At 30.3% G+C, this 21,603-nt stretch overlaps 2 protein-coding genes across 2 annotated transcripts; one reads left to right on the top strand and one right to left on the bottom strand.

Moving 5' to 3' along the window:
* Positions 1–30: 30 nt before the first annotated feature.
* Positions 31–1,551, top strand: LOC115699224 (zinc finger protein 8). Its single transcript, XM_030626520.2, has one exon. It carries the CDS (start codon positions 437–439, stop codon positions 1,283–1,285), a length of 849 nt encoding a protein of 282 aa, XP_030482380.2. The 5' UTR covers positions 31–436; the 3' UTR covers positions 1,286–1,551.
* Positions 1,552–8,390: 6,839 nt separating this feature from the next.
* LOC115699232 (uncharacterized) lies at positions 8,391–10,446 on the bottom strand. Its single transcript, XM_030626530.2, has 6 exons — positions 10,246–10,446; positions 10,063–10,113; positions 9,451–9,502; positions 9,319–9,377; positions 9,149–9,194; positions 8,391–8,689 (listed from the first exon to the last, which is right to left on the bottom strand). Exons 1-6 carry the CDS (start codon positions 10,369–10,371, stop codon positions 8,550–8,552), a joined length of 474 nt encoding a protein of 157 aa, XP_030482390.1. The 5' UTR covers positions 10,372–10,446; the 3' UTR covers positions 8,391–8,549.
* Between the last annotated feature and the right edge of the window lie 11,157 nt (positions 10,447–21,603).

Raw genomic sequence — 21,603 nt, 5'->3', positions numbered from 1 at the left:
ATGTATAGGAGAGATCACTTTCGATTATGAAACAATTTAGAAAAAACAAAGAAAAAAGTGAAAGGATATTAGCAAAGATGCAATTAAGATAGATGATAGTACTTTGAGTTAGAGAAGCTAGGGAAGCCACTCTCAAACTTGGCGTTGTCAGGCTTTACTCTCAGATGGGTCAGCCCCAATTGTCGTCGGATCACACTCATCCCTACACAACACCCCTCTCTTTTATAGGTCCCACACAAAAAAACCTTCTTTTCTTTCACTACCCAAACCCATTCAATTCATTCATACTCAACTATCCTCTAAACAAAAACCACACACATAAACCTTAAAACTCTCTCTTTCTTTCTTTCTTTCACTTCTTCTTAATAACCCTAAAAAGAAACCAATCTTCATTCTTTTATAAAATATTACATTAATATATTTTTGTATAATTTTCATGGACAAGTCCGAAAGAGAGACTCATGATTTCATGAACGTGGAGTCATTCTCTCAGCTACCTTTCATACGTCCAGTAGCCGCCCCACTTAAAGAGAAGGGCGGAATTAGACTCTTTGGGAAGGAATTTGGAGGCGGTGGCGGCGGCGGAGGTACTGATTCCAAAGCCACCACCGCCATGGATGGGTCGGAGTCAGCAGAGACTATAAACTCATGCGGCGACGACTCATCCAAAGATAATCATAACAACAATGATAACAACAACAACGGGGGAGAGAGTAGCCGCCGTTTCGAGTGCCATTACTGCTGTCGAAACTTCCCAACATCTCAAGCCCTTGGAGGCCACCAAAACGCGCACAAGAGAGAAAGACAACACGCCAAGCGAGCTCACCTCCAGTCCGCCATGGTTCACGGCGGCCTTACTGATGCTCACGTCTACGGACTAATCAACTACCGCCTCGGCCACTCAGCAGCCGCTGCTCCGGCTTATCCTTCTTGGAACGCCAATTCTACTACAACAACCGTAAATAGCGGTTCTAGGTATTATGGTGGCCACAGCTCGTATGGTCAGGCTCCGTTGGCGACCCCCATAAATGGGAGCCCATTGGGCTTGTGGAGGATTCCGGCGGGTGTCCAAAGTGGGCCGACTATAAGCCGGTCGATCCATGGGCCTGTAATGCCGTTATTCGCAGGTGAAGAAATGAAAACGACGTCGTCGTCGGGTTTAGTTGTTGGTGGGTCAAGTAGTAGTGGTCATGTTATTGGTTCTCATCAGAGCCGGTATGTTAATTATCATGACTCCAAATCGTCTAGTGTACAAGAGCATGTGAGTTTGGATCTTCATCTGTGATAATAAATAAATATTAATTAATTAATTAATCTTTTTTAGGGGATGATAAATATTTAAGATTTCAATCTAGGCGGAGCTAACGCTTAGCATATGATGAGGCAATTCTATATGTTATGTTCATGATTTTTTCCTTTTTTGTTAGGAGAAAAAAAAAAAAAACTTATGTTTAGTTCGATTTAATAATTAGTTTGTAAATGATCGAAAAAGAAAACTATTCATTATATTATGTATTGTTTTACATGTTAATTAACCAATTTTACATAGCCTCTTCTCTTCTCTTTTCTCTCTATCTCAGTAGTTGTAATATTAATTAATGGATGTGGTTGCTGCTAAAATTGAAGAAACTGACTACTACACAATCTCAACTCCACTACATATATACAAACAATATAGTAATTATTCTCTTGCTAGTATTCCCTTGGTTCCGTTATGGGGTCATTTCGACACGTGTGATCAGGAATATAGTATTTATCAGTTGGGTTTCCAAACATTTTGTCCATTTATATATATAATACACTCATACGTATATATATGTACATATATGTATATGTGTGTGACATGGGGTAGTCCAACTTGTTCATCAGACATACATATTTATGCGGTCAATTTAAATTTTTCTTAAACCCAACAGCTAGAGAGATTAATGGTTTAGATCAGAGATGAGAATGAGTGATCTCTCTCCCTTAAAAGCGGGCAGAAAAGAAAGTGGTGAGATTCCATGGCATTTTCGCAGGTATTTATATAATTAAATATATATTTATATGTGTAAACATAAACTATATATTAATGATATGTATTTCTTCTCTTCTCTTATATGTATTACTCATCAGTGAACAGTGATCGAATTATAGTGCAATTTCACACAGAGAAAGTAGTTATGATCTACAGTATATATATATGTGTGATCATAAAATCAAAGATGTGTGTATATAGTACAGACTAGATATGTTTGTAGGTCAATGGGAAATTGTGTGTTTCTTTAATTCGAAGAAGTACACTAGTATGTTCGATTGATTAATTAATAAAGGTGTAGATATATTAGGTGAGTTACTTAATTATTTAGTACTTAAATTAATTAATTAACTAATCTATTGATAAGAAAAACCAACATGTGTATAGATTTCTGGAGCTGAATTTTGGCTATATACAAAATACATATTAAAGTAGTAGACTACTTGTAGTGTCACAGTCCGTACTTCTCTAGACTTATTAATAATTAATATCGATGAGGGTTTTATATATAACCCTAGAAATTCACTACGTGTACGAACACAATGATAGTTTCAGTTTGGTATTTATATATATATACATTGATACATTGATCAGTTGTCCGGTTTCTGTTTTTTGTTTATGAATGAACACACTTGATCTTACTCTTTATTCGGAGAGAAAAATGGTACCAGCGATTTTCAACGCTTTTCAAACATTATGCAATATATATATATATATATATGTATTTATATATATATGTGTGTAAAGACCCCTCGGAAAAGGATGTGTCCTTCTTGGCCTCTAAAGAGACTTGAAGGAACATATGAACATGGTAGTTAGACTGACACTGCCATATTTTTATTTTTTCTCCCGTCTTTTTGTACCATAATATTGCTTTTATGCTTGTTATGGAGAGAGAGATCCAAGGGTCCAAGTTAGGTAGGTTAATGTGGTTTTTAATTAGGTGAAGAAATTTTCAGTAAGAGCAATATATATATAGTGTAATAATACTGTAATAGTATATACACCAGTAGTAGATGTAGGATCTTTAATCACTTAATTTCAGCAATAATTCAAGAGTAAAGTATTGATAGATCTCTCTTTTACTATTTATTGCATATATATGATGATCAAATATATAATTATATATAAGTCTCTTGTGGGCCGGGCTGCACTGAATTCACTGGTCAATAGCTTTGATAATGGAAGCTACTTAATAATTAAAGACCCCTTTAATAAACTACCCAATTCATAATAAAACGTACACTCACTACAAAAAAATCTTACTTATATAATAATATATAGTACTATATGCATGCCAATTTGTGATCACTCAATTTCCTACTGAGCTCTTGGGATTTGAGCTTTCTCTAGCCTTTATATAATCTTCAATTAAAAGTGCATATTGTCTTAATTAATATATTAAGGTTAATCAATCATTAATTAGATCACTTAATCAGCTCCAAATAAATATATACTTTTATTAATTCATAATAAATATGATATATTATTGCCAATATTAATTAGTGTAATTAGTATTAGAATGGTCCTACATATTTATTGATTTTAATTTAAATATGTAAGATTTAATATAATATTTCCAATTTCTACTAATAATGGAGATGTATGAACATCTTATATCGATAAATTCTCAAGACAATTGTATAGCTTTCAATTAATCTTCTATATATAAAAGCATTTTGACCTGCATATATATATATATATAATATTAACTAAAACTAAATATATCTCAAAGAAAACAATTAAAAAACTTTATATGGCCAACTTTATTTTGTCACCGAACGTGAAGTGATTATATCAATTATTGTAAATCTAAATTACTGTAAAGAAATTTAATAACTTGCATTCATTGAAGTTTTATTTTGCAGAAGGTACTATAGTACGTGCTTCATAATATAAATATGTATATAGACATATACATACGACAAATAATTAATATTTCCAAACTATGTAACACTCATATATATAATATGATGAGCCAATATAGTACTATTTTGATATTTATATATATATATAAGCTTATGCAAGTGTTCCTTCTCCGGTTATTACAATAATATTCTCTGTCAAGAATCATGATAATATGCTGCATATTATGTGTACCAATGTATACATGAATAATTAACTAATTAAGAAATTATCCAATTAAATTACCACACATATATATACATTACTTATATAGTTCTTAAGAACAAAAAAGCTAATTAATATATATACCCGATATTAATAAAAATGTTACATAGTTAATTTTTAGTGAGACAATAGTTCTTTCTTAATTATTTTTTTTTAATATGGTTTTCTTTATCAAAATCAGCTAGCATACTAAGAAAAATTTCATCCTTTTGAGATATTAACTAACATTTAACTAACTTTACATATTAATTTATTTTTATACTTTTTTTTGTACCAGAATAGAACATTAAAAAAAAGTCGTTAACTTAGACTCCATGTAAAAATAGACGAAAAGTACCTATCTAATAATATTTAAAAAGAAAAAAAGGACAATTAATGAACCAGATAACATTATTCAAAATCAGATTATAAATGAAAACATTATTTCTATACATACCGGACTAATTAACAGTGAAAAAAAAAACACTACCTAATATGTCTTTGAGTTATAAAAACGAGGCAAACATTTATTAGAATAATAAATACAAAATATGGTATGGTGATCTTATACACTATAATGTGATTTGTGTAATGATAATGTTACCATAGAAGGTAATAATATTCATATAAATATATATAAGGCAGGTAAAAATTTGTTTATGTTAGTCAAAATGAATTATTAATTTCAAAAATTAAATTTAAGAGTATAATTAATGTTTTTGGACCTTTCATAACGTAGGAGTTAGGACCATTTTTATTCCAATTCAATTATTTTAGGTAAAAAGTAGAACTTATAAAATTAAATTTCCGGAAGGAACAGTGCAATATTCTAACGAATTGCGCAAGGGTACTATCATCTAACATTGTTATTATTAATAGGTTTATTTGTACCCTAAGTTCTTAAATTATATAAGTTTTGGCAAGTTAGTTACTAAATTTTATTTTGTGACAAATTGGTCTTCAAACTATTTGAATTTTGGCAAGTTAGTCCTGAAATTTTATTTTTGGTAAATTAGTTCCAAAAGTTTTATATTCTCTGAAACATAAAGTCCTCACTCATTGGTATTTTATTTATTTATTTAGTTTTATATTAATTTTTAATATTTTTATATTAATATACATTATTAAATTAAAAAAATATAATTTTTTTTTTAAATATGTTAAAATAAAAAGAAAAAAATATAGACATGTTTTTTTTTTAAATATACTAAAATAAGAAGAAAAAACAAATCGAGTGAAATAAGAAGAAAAATATATAATTTTATTTATTTTATATTTTTTTTAATTAAATTTGAACATTAAAACTATATAAACATGTGAACTAACAATTTATATTTTTATGAATAACACTCACATGAAATATTTCTGCCATTAAATAATTCTTTTGTACTTCAAGCGAATATTCGTGTTGCACAATGAAAAAAAAACTACTATATATAAGTTAATAAAAGTTTTTTATTACTTTCCTGATTAGAGGATGATCATTTCTTAAATTTATAAAAGAAATTAATAAGAAATCTATTTAATTATATCTAGTGATATATTATTTTGTGATTAAAATAATAATATTTTTTATAAACTTTAAATTATATTATAAATTATATTTTTAACTTATACCTACTCAATAGCGAACTAATGAAATTTTACTAGCATTGACATAAAATTTAAATAATTAATAAATATATATACAATTAAAAATTAATAAAAATTATAATACTACATATTCATAAATCAATAATAAAATATATTATAAATTCTAAAATATAAAAATGTGAGGGGACTAAAATTTCTTATATGGGTTGGCCAATGTTTATGTCTTTTTTTCTTATTAATAATATATATGAATAGAGCATATTTTAAAATAAATATTTTAGTAAAATAATTAAATATTATATGAATACTTAAAAATTAAAAATAGATAAATAAATATATTAATATAATTATTATTAAAATTTTTTAAAAAATAAATTATTTAAATTTAACACAAAAAAAAAAAATTTAAAGTAAGCAAAATAAATAAAAACTAATAAAAATATTAATATCTAAGAGTGAGGAATTAACGTTGCTAATATATAAAATAAAAGTTTGTGGACCAATTTATTAAAAATAAAATTTGAGGATAAACTTGTCAAAACGTATATAGTTTGAGAACTAATTTGTCAAACAATAAAGTTTAAGAATTGTCAAAATTTATATAGTTTAGAAACTCACGGTACAAATATGTCTTATTAATATTGGTACAATATATAATAGATCAGTCTCACATTATTACATTTTATAACTATTATTAAATATCACTTAAAAAAAATAAGTATTTATGAAGATTACTAGTGCTTAATAGCAATAGCAATGCCTTAAATATATGATGCATAATATATTGATTTACACTAATCGTTTTATAATGTCTTGGACCCCCTGAGGTGCTTTTATATCGAATTTTATAAATATATACATATATGTTTGTTTTTGTTTCAGGTTAAATTTACACAATAATATATATATTCTTACATGAACGTTTAAAAGTAAGAGACAATTTTTTCAAAAAAAAAAAAAAGTAAGATCAGACAATTTAATTAAATTACATTTTTAACTTTAAACATTAATTAAGCAAAATAACAATGCATTCCTCCCATTGATAGACGTTATTAGTATGAAAGAGTGAATTAAGGTCAGCCAACTATAAAGATGGTCCACAAGTAAATGCAAAATCTAAGAGGAGGAGAAGGAAGATATGATAAAAGGAATGATAGTGAAGAAAAAGAGAGTAAAAAACCCATGAGAGAGAGTTGAGGTGAGGACCACATTCTCATCCATCCCAGTAGTGAGTTGTGACAACAGACATGGCTTATTAACACAAAGAGAAATACGAGGCAGCGGAATTTATGAAACATCGGCCCACACCATAATATTACTATTATATATTATTATTATTATTATTATTACACTTCTGTTACTTAGTAAAAATAAGAGAATACAATGAGTGACTTTGGATTTTTCATTTTATATAGTTATATTATTATTATTGTTTCCATATAAGACTAGTGGAGGTGGTACGTAGTGGTGGCCTGGTATGGTATGGTATGGAGTAGCTTAGCATTTTGTAATAAATGCTAAACAGATGTTATAGACCATGTGGTCGGATCTGTAGGTTCTGTTTGGCTGCCTATCCTCTCTCTCAATCAATCTCTTATTCATTACTTCTTATTAGTACTACTTTATACTAATGACTTAGATGCATCAGTAGTCTCTATTACTCTCCTATACATAAATCATTTACAATTCTCTCATATCCTATAACAATATGTTTCAACATTGTCTTGTATAACTTGTTTATACAACAGTTGAGTATATCAAATAAAATTTAAACATTAATTCTGCAAAACAAAAGATACATAATTCTGCATCCACTGCTGAGCAAAAGAGAGAGAAATTAAGAAAGCATAAAGCAAGTAAAGATAGTCACTCATCTGAATCCACAAACAAATCAGGTTTCACATATCTACACTCTACAAAGTGATTTATTTTATTATATTGTTTGTATCTCCAAGTGCCTTGTCTTGTACTCGAAATTGAGTGACAAATCATGCAAAGTACAATAGTATGCTAGAGATGACTGAACAACTTTAGCTGAGTTGCAGGCCTTCCCTAAAATAATAACAGAGCATGGATTCATGTGGACTGTGTGTTACTATGAAGTTGGAACTTTCAATGTTCATAACAAAAGAGGGAGAGAATAAAGTATGTGAAAGCTGAGTGACTTTGGGTGGCGTGACAACTTTCTTTAAGCAATATATCTAACATAATATTACCACGTAATCAAATCAAATATTCAATCAAAATTTGCAAGTGCTTGGTGATGAATACTCATATATATCAGAGGAACTTGAGAAAAGCAAGAAAGTAGAAAAAGACACATACATTAAGTTACTTGACGAGCTATTAAATATAACTTGTGATTTAATATAAGCTTAAAAATTGTGAACACCAATGAAGTTGACCTCATTTGCTTGTCTTCATGAACTGTCCATTTCATATTCTGTTTTTTTTAATTTATTGTCCCCTTTATTTTTCTTGTCAAGTAAATTGTGCCATTACTAAAGCACAACTTATTCAAATGACAGCAGTGAATAGTGATGACATGAGGCCCTCTATTAAAAGGTACACTCACATCTACCCATTTTTTTTTTGTTTTTCAATGAAAACATTTGACAAAAAAAAGTATAAATATGGTCATTGACCTTTCACTTCGCCGACTATTCAAACAGTCATCTAAATAGTTAATTTCAATTTATATATTTAAAAAAACAAAACAAAAAACCATTTAGAATTGTCTGAAATATTGCTCATATGTAATACTACTTACAAAAATGGAAGTTAAAGTGCAGTGTAGGTCCTATATAATATGTCCATGTACAAGAAATTATCAGCGACTTTCTTGCTGACCACGAGAAGTATGGAACTCTTCAACATATCGTGTAAGCAGTGAAATCCCATAATGTGAGGCACTTGAGGCAGCATAGTAGGAAGTAACAGTGAGTTGAGCAAAACTAGGAAGAGCATAACCTACAAGTAAACATATTACTCAGCAAAATTATGTGAAGCAAATCAATGTGTACAACCTACACACAACCAATATGGACATCTACGAAGCTTTTTCACAGATCAGATAGAAACCAAAAAAAAGGAAAAGAACACACTCGAGCACATGATAATAATGTGCGGCATTTGTTCAGCCACAGCTTCACCTAGAGAGGTAGAGTAAATAATTGCAAATCAAGCCATTGATGAAGGAAGAAAATTATCGATTCTACAAGGCAAAAAAGCCTGTTGAACACCAACCCTTGTCAGATGGAAGTCAACATAACTACTCTATAAAATATGTCAGATGTCCCTACACATGTCAAATCTATATTTAACGCATATAAATACAAAATACCTAGCAACATGATATACTATTGATATTAGTGTAGACCCATATAAAGCAGTGAATCAGCAGAGAGAGAGAGAGAGAGAAGGGCATACCTCCAAATGCAGCACTTGCACCCGAGAACATTAGCAGTGGAGGTAGCTAAACATCAAACAAGAAAATTAAATAAAACCAGATAATAGACTAGACAGTAGACACTATAGGGAAAAAAATTGCAGCGCAAATTCAAATAAAAAATTGACAAAGAGATAAAGCTTGAAGGTACCCCAACTAAGAAAGGAAGCCACTTTGGTCCCTTCACACGATTCTGCAGGTATGGAATCCCTGCAATCATGACAAGTTAGCAATTCTACTAATAAACACATACTTTTTGAAGACTAAAGAACACTAAGAATACCTGTGTTAATTCCATGGATTGCACCAAGCATACCGCCAATGCCTGAACCAGCCTATTTCAAATAATATACAATAAACTATTTAGTGCTCGCTTGATACAGTCAACATAGCTTTTTACATGGGGATTCACTCCACAAAGAGACCCAATTTACAGCAATTATTTAGGTTTGACAGCCAATAACAACATCACTGAAGTTGGTCCATCTTTAGACTTTATTAGTGTTACTGTCTACATATTGGCAGCCTGTCACAGAATGAAACTCATTCTGGATTTAAAGAACTTTATGTGGATTGCAAGGTGACCTAGCTTTTTAATTGGGAATTGTTTTCTACATATTTGCAATTATTTTTAGTCCTATTTTCGGAAATATTTTACAACTATCTTAAATCAATAACATCTTACCTAAGAGTAGCACCTAGAACTAATGAACACAGTAACGACTAAGAACTAAAGACCAACGAAGTACATGTTCTAGCTTGTAATTCAACACGCTAAAAAAAGACAATCTCCATTAAATGTTACCTTGAAAAAATTGAAAGTTCCTACTCTAACGAATTATAATCAAACAAGTAATTGAAAAATAAATTAGAAAAAACAAAAATTGAGACTCACCACAGCAGTGGCATCGTGTAGAACAGAAGTAATGGCCCACTCACCTTTATCCTGAACAGGTCAATAACAACAATACCCAAACGAAATTCAGAAAATTCAATAAACAAAACCCTCCACATTGAAATAGCAATTCATCGATGAATTCAAGTGCATTAGAAAGAAAACTATTAATTTGATTCTCACAGGGCTAGGAACCAGCGTGGATAGACATCGGGGGCAACGAGGAGCACCAAGACCTGGATTAATGGTGGGATCGTGATGGAGATTTCCTCTTCTGAGCTTCTCCTCGTAGACCTCTCTCGTCCCCATTCTTCCTCCCGCTCGCAGTCGCCAACTGGTGTACTGTGTCTGATTCCCTATCACACGACCACGACGAGGCCAATTGGGTTTTCAGTAAATATAAGCTGTCCGGCCCGGCCCATTAGTTCCGGTTCAAAATTCGGACCGTACCATCATGGCCCATTTCTAATATTTGAAAGCCCAACATAGACTAATTAGACCGGGCTTCGTATAACACCTTTTTCTTTTGATTTTCATTTTTATGTTTTTTTGGGTAAAGTTTGCAAAAATATGATTTTCTTTTTCAAAAAAATTATTTTAGGGAAAAACTAATAAAAGAAAATGTTAAAAAGTATGAAAATATGAGTTTAGGATAACTAGTTGCCTTATACCATTTTTTCCATATTTATTTACTTTATTTAAAAAAAATCCATAAAATAAGATCTTAATAAAATAATTTCAATACATAAGACACTATACACAAGATCTAAAATATGTTCTGCTTTGTTTGTAGAAGATTTAAGGGCAATGGGTATGATTTACCATATTGGTAAGTATCACGTAGATAATTTGCTTCATTATTTAACAATTTAACATGAAAACACGATTAAGAAAATTTGAATGGCCTAATCTCGTATGGCAAACATAACTTTTGAAATAGAAAAACTATCAATTTTGGATTGATTTACATGAGATTTGGACTTCACAGTAACACCAAATGGAGATCTATCTGACTTTGTTTGATTGTGAGAATGAAAGGCCAACTTGGTGTGTGGAGCTTTGAGTTTATAGAGCCCTTTCTTAAACATCCCTTGAAGAAGAACTTTCCTTGTATCCTTCTCCTTTACAGCACAATAGTCAGAGTAAAATGCTATTAGCACATTGTTATTCTGTTAAGTTTAAAAACAATAAGTAAATTCTTAGTAATCTTATGAACAAGCAACATTTCATTCAATAACAAGGGATGTCAAGTTTCATTAAGTAGGCTTCCATTACCAAGATAAGAAATGGAGAGCTTATTACCTTCACCAACAATAAACTTCTCCTTACCAACATACTACTACTTCTAATCCATTGATGAGGGCACTACTATGGTAAAGGAAATTAGGGTCAGTTCTAACACGACATTTAAACCAACTGCATATGTTTAGAAAATCAACGTTTATTCCATTGATATATATATATACATACTCTCACATCATATATGTCGGCTAGGAACTGACCGTATTGAATAGGGACGTCAGTTAGAAATTATTTTTCTACTAGTGTTGGTTACATTAAACCGAGGCTTACAAACAAAAATATACAAATCTAACCGGATTGAGATTGGAACTTTTGCTCTAACGCACGCCAAACAGCAAACGATGTATTGTGATTTACAACAGAAGCAAGAACCCCCTTTATCATAGAAGAACGAAGCCAAGAAAGTAGTAATTGATCCCTCTTTTTCTATTAAGCAAAAGCTGGATTCGGAGCACCAGTAACAAGATTCGATGGAGGGGAAACATTGCTGAACAAGATGTCATCAAGTTCATGACCAATCACAGTAGGAACCACCTGTGATTTCCAAGCTAGAAAGTTTTGACGATCGAGCTTGAGGGTGAGGGAGGAGGTAAGAGAACTAGAAAATGGATTCCAACCCGTAGGGTAAGAACCTTGAGACGCAGCAGAATTTCGGCCATTTAGACCAGCAGGATCGAAGGTGGAGGTGTGTATAGACGACTCCATTGGCAATAATATGATACCATGTAGAATAGTAAAAACCAGAAGTGGTAAACACCAGGAACAGAGCAAAAGCAAAACAATGAAGCAGAGAAAATTGACAATGTAATCTTGACTCACTAAAGGAGCCTTTCCTTTATTTATAGATGCTGAAGTACAAAGGAATTAGTAACAGAAAATAACAGAAAACCAACTAGCTAATCCCTGACAGATAACTAACTTCCGCATATAACCAATAACAGAATTTATTGGTTAACACACATCCCTTCAGAAAACAGAAAAATCACAATCTCTAGGCAACCCGTATCCAAGGGTACTTGCCAGACAATGTCATTGTACAAGGCTGGGTATCAGCGAAGTACAGGTCTCAAGTGTAACAACTTGAACAAATATTGAGTCTTAAGTTAAATATTCGACTATAATAGACTCACCATTAAGTTTCATATATTGTTTCGAAGGAAATCACGTATGTGACTAAGGTTGTATATTCCTACAGGGCCATGAGAGGATTCTTATCGAAGTCAAAAGAGGACAGAAAGCTGGCCACTCGCTTGGAACATAGGCCCAAGCCAGACAGGGTCCCTAAGCCTTGAGAGAGTCGGCCAGGGTCACATGACTCACCCAAGAACCAGCCAAGGTCGCCAAACCCAGGCATGAACCGACTAGCTTTATAGGGTGAAACCTTAAAACTGGGCAACTTCCATGATTAAGTCATAGGACCATGTAGGTCTCAAGCAAGACCTCCAAGGCCGACCAAGGTTAGTTTCGAATCTAAATGTATGTTTTTTTTTTACAAAACTCAAATATGTGCCTCATGTTTTTTATGACTCAAAGAGTCAAGAATCACAATAAAAGCCAAAATTGAATCTTTTCGATCAAGAAGTCACACATTATACATTCTAAAACGGTCATGTGAATCAAAATACCAAAAAGATTACAATCTAACATGAGAATCAAAAAGTTTCTAAAAGCTTATTAAAAAGCTCAAAACTTATCAATGGCAGGTACAAATAAGAGATATAAAAGAAGAAAAGATGAGACGTATATAGAGAGAGAAGATCAAAGATCTAAAAGTATGCCATGCAGAAAGCCAACACTTGGCTAGACAAGGCTTCTCGACAGAGACTACTACAAAGAAGACGATAGCTAGAAAGTCCTTATCTGACCAGATGTTCAAACAAGGACTTGGGGGGAAAATGTTATCCCAAATTTTTTTCACCTGACATGGCATGTCCACGTAAGCCAAGACAGAGTACATATGGAATACAGTCTTGCCAATAGCATAACAAGGCCTCCTTACAAGGTATGGCAAAACTGTTGGGTTTTGTGCCCTAAATAAAACCTATTTCAATATAATCAAATTTACTTATTAATAAAGATCAGAAATAACATTTTATGTTGCATGGTTCACATGATTTATTTCATGATTATATATATAATGTATGAATTCTATTTAAGTCCAGAACATATGAATTTGTCAAAGATTATAGTGTTGTCAGCACAATGGAATATAATCTTAATTATATGTTCGAAAGTTTATTGCCTGATTTTTCAGAACATTGGATTTAGACTGGCATGTTATAATCAGCGATAGGTATTCTTACACCTTGGATAAGTGTTATGTCCTTTCCAGGACATTGGCAAAGTTTACCAGTATCGAATGTATGGAGTATACATCGAAAGGGACCGATATTGAACTTTGATTAGATATATTAAAATTTACCGTAATATCTATTCAATTCAATATCACCTGTTGATTCTAAATCAAATGATCTTAATCCTGATATGGTTAGGTTCGATCTCAAGAGTATTATACATGTTTTTTGATTTGTTAGTTAAGCCTACTTTTGGGTCAGGGTGATACATACATTTTGGGAACATGATAGTATAATTGAGTGGGAGCGCTAACATAAATATGGAGTCTATAACTTCTATAGGAATTTAGAAGTGAAACGATGATATCCTTCGAGCTTTGATAAATAGAGATAAATGGAGATCTCATTTCACTTCGTTGAAATATCATTTATACGGAGCTAAGTGTTTTAAGGATAAAATACATTGAAGGTGTAACGGTAATTTAGTGCCTATTCAATGTAGATCATCTATTAGAGGGTCGTTGATCAAATTAGGATTATAACAATGGATAACTAATGACGTATCTATATCGTGGAACATATAGAGCGTTCTATATGACTGAGAGTACAATTCCAAGTTCTAAGTGTGGATTCAATAAGAAATTAATAAGTTAGGGAATGTACTTGGTAAATTCGGTTCGACTTATTAGAAGCTCGGAAATATAGGCCCATGGTCCCCATACTAGTTGAGACCATACTGCTTGTAAGACTCAGTTAATTGATTTTGATTAATCAATTATAATTCTAAAGTTAGACTATGTCTACTCTATGAATTTTCACTGAGCAATGGCGAAATTGTAAAGAAAAGAGATTCTAGGTTTATTTATTAATTAAGAGATTTTTTATGTCTAATTAATAAATATATTAAATGACAATATTATTTAATAATTATTTTTAAGTTATTAAATAATTAGAATTGGCATTTAAATGGTTAAATTGGAAAATTGGCATTTTTGAGAAAATGGGAATGAAAAATAACAAAATGGGAAAGTTGCAAAGTGAGGCCCAATTTCCTTATATGGGCCGGCCACTATGCAAGCTTTTACCATTTTATTTTTCTATTATTTTAATGCCATACAATGCTAACCTAAACCTAGATGGCATTCTATAAATAGAAAGTGTTGGCTTCAGGAAACTCATGACTTTGCATATTGTTCCTTTCAGAAAAAGCCATGCGCCACCCTCTCTCTCTTTTCCTCTCTTCAATTTCGAAATCCTTGAGTGAATGAGTAGTGCCCACACACATCAAGTGGTATCTCAATCATAGTGTGTAAGACTGTAGAAGAATCCAAACAACAAGAAGGAGAATTAGCATCAAAGGAAGGAGAGAAAAAGATCCAGGTTCAGATCTTGATTGTGCTCTGCTACAGAAAGGAATCAAGGGCTAGAGATCTAAATGGAAGGAGTCATTATATTCCACTGCACCCAATGTAAGGTTTCCTAAACTTTATATGTGTTTATTTCATTGTTTTAGAATTCATATTGGGATGTTAATAAAACATACTTGGTAGTAAATCTAGATCCTGGTAAAATATTTCTAACAACTGGCACCAGAGCCATGGTAATGATTTACTTTCATGAAATATGAATTAAAACGATGTTTTGTGTTGATTTGGATGGTTTCATGTTGGTTTATGTGCTTATGTGATGAATGTATGTGTTGTACGAAATTTTTCCATTAAAAATATTTTTTTTCTATTTTTGAAAATATTTTATTTGGATTCCTTGTGAAAAATTAAGCAATTTTGGTTTTTACAGAACTTAATTCCGATAAAAATTGAAAGAGTTATGAATTTTGGAAAAATCGGGGTTCAATGGTGTCGAGGGTGGTGCTCATGCACACTAGACCCTCGGACAAGCCCCCTATCCGCGCGCGTGACACGCTCGTGTGCACCCTGCCAGCGCCAAGCTCACCCGCTCATCCCCCCTGCAATCTCCTTGCTCCGCACGCGCCCGAGGCTGCGTGCAGCCTTCCTGGGCTGCACGTGCAGCCTCCTGGGCAGCCAGCCCCAAATTGCGATTTTTTTGGGTTTTTCCCTAAAAATCCGATTTTTTATGTGATTGTTTCCCAAAATTCGATTTTTCTAATTTTTAAATTTTTCCAATTTGAAATATTTCCATTTTTAAATATTTCCAATTATGGTAAGATTTAAAATTTGTTAACTTCTTTAATATTTATATATTATTTAATTATAAGATTAGATATTTTGATATTTAACATATTTTAAATTAAAAGATAACTTTGTCTTTTTATTTAAAATATTATATTAAAATTATCTTATATGACAAATTAAATAATTTTGAAATTAACATAAATATTTTTATAGATACATTTACCATAATATTTTCAAATTCAAAAGTTTGTTATTTTGTTAAATATTTAATTATTTATAAATTATAAGTTTAAAAATGATATTTTTCTATATATATCATTTTTTTTCTTATTGGAAATTTATGAATTACATTTTAAATATTTAAATAACTTAGATATTTTTGTAGATATTTGAATAATGCTTAATTTGAGATATTTTGACATATAATTATAGTAATTATTATTTATTATTTTATTCCTAAAATAATAACTATCTAACCAAACATATTTTAAAATTGGTTTATTTAATTATTTTTATTTTTATTAACTTATAAGATCTGAAAGTGATATTGAAGATTCTTTCTTTCAAATCATTGATCTTATTTGATATTTAATTTAATTTGATAAAATTAATTCAAATAAACTTAGATATTTTAAAATTAGTTTCTTTTTTTTTTGAGATTTTTAAAGATTGTTATTAATAACCCTAAATTCTTAAAAAATTTAGTTGGTTAGTTTAAGAATAATAATTTAATTATATTAATATCTTATTTCACATCTGTTACATAGACAATGTTTGTTTATTTATTTATATTGTTTATTCAAATTTTTTTTTTTAACAAACCTATTATTTATTTGATCTAAATTGCTATGATTAACTTGTTGACAGATCCAATGATCTGATTTTAATCATAGTCCAATTGTCAATAGATCTTATGAATAATTTGTAACAGGTAAATTTTGTACTTCTTTCATCTGTGTAAACCTAGTAACATGATAGGGCCCATCCAAATCATTTGACCTGTGTGAGCCTATATGTTTGCTATTGGGCTTAGATGCATATAAGAAGCCCATTTAAATTTTACTAAGTAAATGGACTAGGTTGCTAAAATAAAATTTGACATAAGTAATTTTATTTAGGCCCAATTAGATTTGGGCTTATTCAATGAATAACAATTGTTTATTTAAAGGTTAAATTCCTCTCTTTTGGGCCTTGTGTGAGAGTTGGGGGCCAATAGAAGTGGGTACGACATACTAAACCCAACTCCCCCTCACATGAACTACCCCAATTGTGAAGGCCCATTTGTCTTATTTAAATAATTGTATTAGGTTAATTATATTAGTCTAACCTAATTAAAATTGAATTAGCAACATAATTAACTTTTAAAATATATGAAATTTATTTTTTATTTTAATATTTTAAAGTTAATTTTAGAAAAACACTTAGTTAATGATATATATTCTAGATAGTTATTTCTATACTAGTTATTATTTCTAATATTAAATAGGAAAATGTCATTGATTGTGAAATTAATAGTTTAATAATTAATTTTGGTACAATCTAAGTTAAGAATATTTTTCCTAGTATTAAACTAGAATTAATAATTAAGTCTCCTCTATACTTAATTATTTATTCCTTGAATTTAATACATTTAATTAAATTGAAAATTTAAATATCTAAGTTGATTTTCATCATGATACTTATATATTATTATTTTCATGTTATTTAATTAAAAAATTGAAAATTATTTTAAGTTTGGAATCTTATTTCAGAATAACTTAAATTTGAATAATTTTCAAAATATATTTTATTTTATTTTATTAATCTTTTTCTCACAATTTTGAAATTGCATTTCTTAAATGCAAAAATTTTGAATTTTATTTGAAAAATAGATTAAAGTTGAAAATTATTTATTTTAATTTTGGACCAACTTAAATCAATGATTTTTTTCATTTAATGATTAATTAAAATAAATGAACTAAAATATATTATAATTAGAAAAATAATTAATTAGTCAATGAAAGTCTAGATAGATATTATCTGTTTTGCTTGAAGTATTTTTCTAGTGATATTTAATTAAATAGAAAATTAATATTTAAGTTGATTATTCATCATGATACTTAAATATTTGAAATTTTTCTTAAATATTTAATTAAATAGGAAATTTACATTTTTGTTGTAAATTAATTTTATTAATTAATTTTGGGCCAATATAAAATTAGAATAATTTTTTTTTCAGGATTTATTTTTATTTCATTTTAACAAGCATTTTCGAAAAGAGTATTTTTATATACTTCAATTTTCCAAATGCAATATATATTTATAGAAAATTAATTTTGAAACAACTTAAATTGAATATATTTCTAAATATTTATTTGAAATTACTACTAAGATGGAAATAATTCATGTTATTTTTATATCCATCTAAGTATAATTTATAAATATTAAATTAAAATTTATATTTAGAATTTTTCATTCTAAATTGGAAATTTTAATTAAATAAATATATATTTAAAATAAATATTACAAGAAAATACACTTTAAATAATGAGCTTTATTATTAGGAAATTCGATCTCCATTGTTGGTTCTACATAGTTCTTGTTTTAGTGAGTAATCCTCCCTAATGGAGGAACGTTCATTAGTAATTTAACGCCATAGAATCTCGAAAGATAATATTATTTGTATGTGTTTTATATAGTATTGATCACCCTAATGGTGGGGACTGTATTTAACTTACAAAAGTATGAAACAATGGTGGAAGCTCATAAGATAGAATAGCCTTGACTCTCGCCTAAACGGGACAACGCTGGATTCCAATCTTGATCGAATAAAAGGTTGCTAGAATGTTTATCATTTTAGATGAGCTGACAACTCTATTCAATGGATGGTATCACTGACTCTCGCCTAAACGGGACACTGATATGAGTTTGTTGAAGACCTTGGAAATTATTTAGGATTGTATGTTTTAGTATTTTCACTTGTCATTCCTACTTGCTATGTGATTAATAATTTATGAATTGTGTATGAATTTATATTGAACCATGTTATTTTCTGTTATTAAATTGTAGTTTAATTTCGAATCTTCATTGTTGGTCTAACTTGGTTTGTTTTTCTAATGGGATAAATCCCTAATGGATTGTCACCATTAGACAAACATAATAGTGTTAGATCTTGAATGATAAATATTGTAAATGCAACATCTAGCTGTTCATCAATTGATGACACCTTAGACTAGTATTTACAATATGAAATAAGAAGATTGTATAAATAAGATTACTTTGACTCTCGCTAATCGGAGCATCGTTGGATTCTTATTTAAATACGAAATTATCCTAATTCCTCTTAGCTTATTCATTTCGAATTAGTTCAATAACATATCATTGGATGAATGGTCTATAAATCATTTCATGTCATTCTATATTTTCTCTTAAGAAATTAAATGAAGCATATGATTATATTCCTGAAATTCTATCCCAAAATGATATAAATCCTCAATCTTAGAAATCTCCTACTTGTATGGGCAAATAAGACTTAGAGTTAAAATTAGTAGTGGTGGTCCAAGAAAGAATTACTCATTATACAGTTACACTTTCACAAGTGTTAACCATCTTCTATCAATGGATTCAAACTGTATGTTAACATGGAATGTGAGTTTAGTATTCTGTGACCAGGATCCACTTGCACTATTCTAAGAACTCTTTGATGTAACTAAATCAAGTCATCAAAAGACACAACCATATTTTATAAATCTATGACATTTGTATCTTGTTCATAGTGATTTGGACAAGACCATTATCTGCAAAGAGTTAATATGCCTATATCCACTGAAATTAAGTTCATCTCATTCGCAGATGGATGTACATTCAGGGGTGGATATGAGTTTTCGTTGTATTCTTAAAACGATCACTCTAGATTTTACCTTATACAAGAAATTTGAAATGTTTGAAAAATTTCATGAATTTCTAAAAATGGTGAAAAACCATTAAGGTAAGTGGTTAAAGATCTTGCGAACTGATAGGGGTGGAGAAATAGTTAGTAGATATACAGTTCAAATATCATTAAGTTGATTTTTGAATTATATCCAAACTTACCTCCCCAGAAATTCGAGTTGCATATTGATAATTAGTTACTAATCATTGCCTAAGTCCTTCTATGGTAATACAATTTTAGAATGATGCAATGGTTGTATACTTAATGTAAATCATTACTAGATTCATGGATGACCTAATCGAAATCTTAAGAAAAGCTAGAACTGTTAACCATGGTTTGCATGTTTGTTAGCTATTCTAAGTGATTAGGGGTGGAACAACCCATAGTCAATAAATAAGAAAGTGTTTGCTTAAACAAATACTACTTTTCTAAGAAAATGACTAAGTCTGAAAAACAAAGTAACAAATAAAGGAGATATTTTTTTTGATTCCATAAGTGTTCTATCATCTTATTTGATACAATATGATCCCACTGCCTCTGTTGTCTCGACACAACCGAAGAGGTTAATACCATTTAGTTTTCTTAGACATAGTTCACGGTACCTTGTCGTATTGGGAGAGTTTCTAGGAACTCACCTTCTTATGATTTGGAAGACACTAGTGATTAAAATCCATTGTGAGTTTAAACAAGTAATGGATTGTCAAGATAAGAAACTAAGAAGAAAAGCCAATAGAACTATGGTTAGATCCATTCACATGGAGTAACCTAAAGTTTTCTATTACAAGGACATAAAAGGAAATTTTCGTTAATAAGTCTATTCAATGGACTTAACAAAACTTCCTATTCCTAGTATTATAGGTTTGAGTTTATCTAAACCTATGGCTTATGGTATACCTGGTAATTACTTACTCTAATGCAAGCAACTTACTTTAGTAAGATGCTGAAGCATTTTCTTTTTTAATGGCAATCTATAGAAGCTTCCCAACTTCTAAACACAGATTTTATTTATCTAAGGAAAAGTCTCAACTATTCCAGAAAAGATAAAGCCATGAAAGAATTTCTTAAATCAACAGTGAGAGGTCTCAGAAAGGCTTTACTATGCCTTAGACTAGACACCTGCTGTTGAGTGGGAGTAATGAGTAGGTATCAGATTAATCCAGGAGAGGAACATTGGAAAACACTCAAGTAAATCTTAAGATTAAGAAGAGGAACTATATGTTAGTCGATAAGGGTGTGTTTAAAACTCTTAGACTACACCACATCAGACTTCGAGACTTGCCTTTGTGCTAGAAAGTCTGCTGATAAGATGGTGATTACTCTGGGGGTGGAGTAGTGATTTTGGCGAAGTGTAAAAACCTATCTGAAGTCTCTTAGTCTACCAGAGAGAGACTGAATGTTAAAGTTGCAGGAAAGGTATTTATTCACTCTAAGGAAAGTTCTATACATTTGTGGCACTGTTCCAACTTGTCTTAACTACTAATGTTATTTCTTGATTAACCAAAAGTAGTTGCCAAAAGTATAGAATCCAGTATCCCAAGAGAGTAGACATATAGAGAGAGGAATTTCACATTATAAAGGATTTTGTGATTAAGGAAGAGTAATGGTGGAGAGAAGGTTGTGGTTAATTCAACTTGTCAGATCCTATTACGAGGAGTTTACTACTACACTTGATTTGTATATCAAGGTGTTGAGATTATTGGAAATGCACATTTTGTTTTATATTAGTGCAAGTGAGAGTTTGTTGGGTTTTGTGCCCTAAATAAAACCCATTTCAATATAATCAGATTTACTTATTAATAAAGATCAGAAATAACATTTTATGTTGCATGGTTCACATGATTTATTTTATGATTATATATATAATGTATGAATTCTATTTAAG

This window comes from Cannabis sativa, chromosome 8 (genome assembly GCF_029168945.1).
Source record: "Cannabis sativa cultivar Pink pepper isolate KNU-18-1 chromosome 8, ASM2916894v1, whole genome shotgun sequence".
Classification (NCBI taxonomy): Eukaryota; Viridiplantae; Streptophyta; class Magnoliopsida; order Rosales; family Cannabaceae; genus Cannabis; species Cannabis sativa.
Note: the sequence above shows the minus strand (reverse complement) of the source record. Positions and strands in the feature narration are given on the sequence as shown.